The sequence below is a fragment of the Atta cephalotes genome (genome assembly GCF_000143395.1).
Source record: "Atta cephalotes unplaced genomic scaffold scaffold00021, whole genome shotgun sequence".
Lineage (NCBI taxonomy): Eukaryota > Metazoa > Arthropoda > Insecta > Hymenoptera > Formicidae > Atta > Atta cephalotes.
In genome coordinates this window covers 2,867,748-2,873,147 of record NW_012130085.1, presented here as the reverse complement: position 1 = coordinate 2,873,147, position 5,400 = coordinate 2,867,748, and the positions used below count along the sequence as shown (strand labels likewise).

The 5,400-nt window shown below is 28.0% G+C and overlaps 1 protein-coding gene across 1 annotated transcript in view; it reads left to right on the top strand.

Annotated features, from left to right (window-relative positions):
* Positions 1–2,112: 2,112 nt before the first annotated feature.
* The window catches only part of LOC105619449 (sodium-independent sulfate anion transporter-like), a 10,036-nt gene continuing 6,748 nt past the window's right edge, over positions 2,113–5,400 (top strand). Inside the window, exon 1 of the mRNA XM_012200967.1 lies at positions 2,113–2,302. Coding sequence (XP_012056357.1) covers positions 2,113–2,302 — 190 coding nt within the window. The remainder of the gene's footprint in view (positions 2,303–5,400) is intronic.

Genomic DNA, 5,400 nt, shown 5'->3' with positions numbered 1-5,400 from the left:
CAACTTTTGTTTGTATCATTCCGAATATACTATATTGACGTATTGATTACATAATATACTAACTTATCTATGATAAAATATTAGAATGTTATCCTAGATCAGTTATAACTGGCAAGATCACATCCGTAAGCAAAATTTTGTAATTTTCGTAAAATTACATTTGATAATGAATTTTTACATAGAATTTGCTAAAAAATTTAAAATTTTGCTGGATACAGATCTGAAAATAATTTTGTTCGGAATTCAAATTGATTGTTAAAACATCAAAATTTTTACAGTATTATTATCAAAATAACGATGTTGAAAATTTAAAAAATGATGAGTAATTCTGTAAAAAATATTGATTTTCTAGCAATCAATTTAAGTTTCTAACAAAATTATTTTTAAATCTCTATTCAGTAAAATTTTAAATATTTTAGAAATATATTTCCCGACCAAATTCCATTTATGAATGTGATCTTGCCAGTTACACCTGATAAAATATTGTAACATTTTGATATTACAACAACCAATTTAAGTTTCTAACAAAATTATTTTTAGGTCTATATCCAGCAAAAAATTTTATATCTTTCAGTAAAATTATTCTTTTGACAAATTATTCTTTCTGTACCATAATTGTTAATCTTCATGATCGTAACTTTTATTGAAGCTTTTCTTTATATGTATAAAAGATAAATCGCGTGCCATGTATAGTCGCGTTTGCTTTATAATTATTCGAAATGAACTGAGCGTGACGATAAACTTTTATATATAATACACAAAACACAAATACACATTACTCAATTACAGACTATTTACAATATTTTTAAAATACACGCTGATTATTTCGTTTGGTAGCTGTTAGAAAACCAGAATATCAATGAAAACAGTACATTTTTAAACAATTTCGTAAATTTTTAAAATGTTTTTTTCATAATTTCTTCCTTGTTTTTAAGTTTTGATATGTACTATGTACTTTATTTATTAATTATGCATAATCTATTAATCTACGTTATAGAATTTTTTAGAAAAGTTTTGTGTGTTCCAATAATTATCCTATTATTTGCACAAAACGACATTCTTTTTAACGTCGATTATTCTTAACTCATGCCGCATATATTTGTATTATTGTTAGAACGATCAACTCTATTATTTTATGAATTTTCGCAAAGTCACTTACGAAATTTCGTCAATTATTCATCATTTATCATTGCTACTTTTTTGCCATTTATTTTAGAAATCTGCATTTAAACAATGCAACAGCAACACAAATGTCTATCTGAAAGAAAAAGGAACATAATAAATTTTCAGATCGTTATTCTCCTCTGAAACTACTATAGAAGCTTCATTAACAAACTATTCTCTGTATTTTCCAATTCACTGGAATCGGATTCCAATTCATTTTCTAATCACTCCGTTATATTATTGAAAGAGATTAAGTTTTTCATTTATCACTAAAGTATTATACCTTAAGCTAAGAAAGATTTACGTGACGAGGCACTATAAAGCAAAACAACACAATATATCTGTAAATATTTATATTAGAAAAAATTAGTTTTAATTAATTAGCTTGATTAATAATCAAAAATAAAATTTAATTACTTAATATAGAAATCCTTAATTACATAAAATTAGTGAACGTAATTCAAAAGAATCATAGATAAATGAATCGCGCGTTATTTAGAATAATTTAATGATAAAAAATTATTAAATTTTAAAAAATCGTAAATGAATCGTAAAAAATATTAATTTCAATTTCTCGTTAAAAGCTTCACGTCTTGCAGTAGCGAAGAAATCCTACCGTTTAAATAAATCGTCCGAGTACGGAATGTAAATGAGAGGATATCTGATGTACATAAAATAGTAATGAATTGAGATTATCATAAAGATTATCAACGAACACGAGAGATCTAAGTCTAAGGCAACAGGTGAAAAATTAACGGGATCACTACGCGTAATATAAATCAATCCGTTCATTTTTCCTTCAAGGTCGCTGTGGGAACGAGTTCCTGACAGGATGGAGTCTACCTGAGGAGGAGATTCTACATCGGTCTGCGCGTTTATATATCGGTTCACACGTTCCATCCGAATTGTGCACTTCGTCTGTCACATCGATCTTTCGAAGATCGCACTATGTCCAATAAGTACAACGTTAACGAGGAATACAACATGGAGAATCGTAGAGAGGTCACGTTAACCGGTTTCAGCAGTAACGCGATCGATGATGTTCTTCGTAGCAACAACAACGAGCCCAATACGTTAAATGGCAATCCAAGCAGTGCTCATGCCATCACCAAAGACGCGAAGATTGTTAATCTCGAAGGTGAGTCGCTATTACTGAATCTTATTAATTAGGCTGTATACCTTTCTGAAAGAATTTTATATCTTGTAAGAATATTTAAAAAATAAAATTTCATGTTGAAATGTTAAATTAAAAGATGAGATGACCGGTCTCTTCGTATTTTTGTACAGAATAGACAAGAGACATGGTGCAGTAATATTCCAGGCTTTTATCTATAATTATAAATTGAAGAAAATTTGAACTCATCAATGACTCGCGCGAATATATGCCGGTGCAATGTGTTCAATGTATACGATAGTCACAATACTGGATGAGAAAATAATTGGCGTGTGATTCAATGCGCGATATCAATCATGTCGCGCGCGCGACGGAGATGCAGGACGGCGCGGAAACATCGAACAAAAATTTGCAAAAATATATACACCGTACACCGACCTTCACTTTCACGGTTGAACAGTCGTTTTTTTAAATAGCGTTTTATAATATTCGCAATCGCGCGAAAAATTGTTTCAAGGCACGTTGCCTTCGTTTGCATCGCGCATGTGCATTTATGCACGCATATAGCGTATTGATTCTCTCGTTGCAAATTATTCTTTTTTCTTAAATAGAAACATCTCAATATTTTCATTTTTATGGCTATTATGGATTTATATGATATAAATTATTATAAACTACTTGCAATGAACTCTATAAACTACTATTATAAATTTTTCTTTCTCGAATGCTGAATGCATTTGCGACAATTTGACAAATACGTTTGCAATTGAAACACTTAAATGTAATTAATTTATAATAAGAGATTATTCCCTTAAAAAAAGATATTTTAATATACTGATTAACTATTCAGTAACTGATGATATTTCAAAAAATCAATATATTGAATTAATCAATGTATTGAAATACTTTTTCCTAAGGAATAAATAGAAGACATAAATATGGACAGTTTTAAAGTATTTAAAAATTTATAACTATAGATCTGAAAATAATTTTTTCTTGGATCATTAAAACAATTATCTAAGGCCGGTATTCATATAGTCGAAGATTTTATATTTCAAACTGTCTCAAGTACAGTTTTAAGATGTCATAAGCTAATTAGAGAGCAGTATTAGCATCTTTACATTACTTAAGACTTGAAATCTGGAGATATTGTATAGTATTTCGGCATAGGTTAAGGTACTCGTAGCGACACTGCCGTGGCAATATTTTATAAGAATTGACTACCGACCTGAACTGAATATCGACCTAAGATGCATTAAGCATAATAATACTACTGCAAAAAGTTTTGACATTCTAGCAACCAACTTAAGTGTTCTATATAATTATTTTGTTGTTTTAACACTGAAAAAAGAGTCCAGTCACATTAATTGAAGTTCTGGTTGAAAATGAATAAATCAGAATTTTCTGGTTGAATCTAATATAATTTTAGTTGATATAAAAAAATTTTGATTGATATGATCAGAATCTGCTAATTTGTTCGTTTTTAACTAGAAATTTTTTTCTTTAAACAAAATTATTTTTAAATTTGTATCTAGTTAAATTTTTTAATATTTCAGTAAAACCGTCCTTTCGGTGTACGCCGAGAGAATAGAACACTGCATGTATAAGAATTTATCCAAGTACCCATACTTCTTGCATGTTGTCGCTTATAATTTCAGTGTCAGCACACAATGATTAATGCGCAAAAAGATAAATATTTCAAAACACAACCATTTTATAAGAAGTAACGTTCGTATTGCAGTAAAGTCTGCAAATGTAATAATCGACGCTGTTACGTCAACTCTTTTTAAAGCTTAAGTATTTCGATCAACGTACAAAACAATTTGCTTTTACGACATCTCAGTTGCGAGCATATCGTGCTCTAAATAAATCATTATCTTCTATTCTCTCTCGCACAGATCGCTATCGACGTCAGTATTTACTTCACAAGAGTTACAAGTACTTTATCCATGCGATTGTTCGAGATATTCAAACCACAAAAAACCACAAAAATTCTGATACCGATATTATCCGCGAGCAGTCGAAGGTGTAAAATGCAAAACAGCTCATCTGTCCACTTTCTGATAGTCTCATAATAATGGAAAAGATAATAATAATAAACTTTAATTGAATTTAAATACACAAAAATCAAATATGCTACAAAATTTAATTCTGTCATTGTTACGTTTCGATTAATGTTAATAAGCAGAATCTATATATATATATATATATATATATTGTATATATAATAGATAATGAAATGCAGCCTCATCGAATATACAACGAGCTGCAATTGAATTCCGCATGGAGCAATCTGTCGTCCGATTTTAATTTTGATTAAAAAGCATTAATTAATTATTATACTGACATAATGCACTGCTGCGTGAATATTCTTTGTAGGTTCGCCCTGTTCGTTCAGATTCTGCCATTCTCACATTTCATTAGAAATTTTATCACTAAAATAGTATTTACATTTTGCGCGACTAACTGCTAATACTTTCTGTTAATTAAAAATCAAATGTCGTGTTGATGAACTGCTACGCTTGTGTAAATTCCGAAATAATATCAGCTACGATGAATAATTGATCATAAGGTTTAATTTATTCTCAAAAAAATGTAACAAATATGGAAATTGGTATCTCTTGTTCAGATACAATATAGCAGCAAAATTAATATTCTTGTAGGTCATGATTCTCGAAGATGCAATCTGAAGAAAATACGGTTTGTTTCGTATTTTGATTAAAATCGTATTAATCATGTTTATTCCACTTAATTTCTAATTATATATTAAATTATATATTAATTATATATTAATTATATATTAAATATTTTTCTATATTGAGAAAAATATTTGAAATGTGAAAAAATATCTATATAATGACTTCAAAAAAAGTTTCAAATTTTTTTAAGTCATAATTTTTTAATGGCTTTAGTAATAGTTTTATTTTTTTAATAGAATAAGCTATCTATTTTATTATATTTTGTAAGATATTTTATAACAAAAACGTTAAAAAAATGTTTTTAATTAAATAATAATTTTTATTTGAAATATTTTTTACTAACTGTATTATTTAAAAAATAATTGGATGCAACACACTTAAAAAAATCAGTATATATATATATATATATATATATATATATAT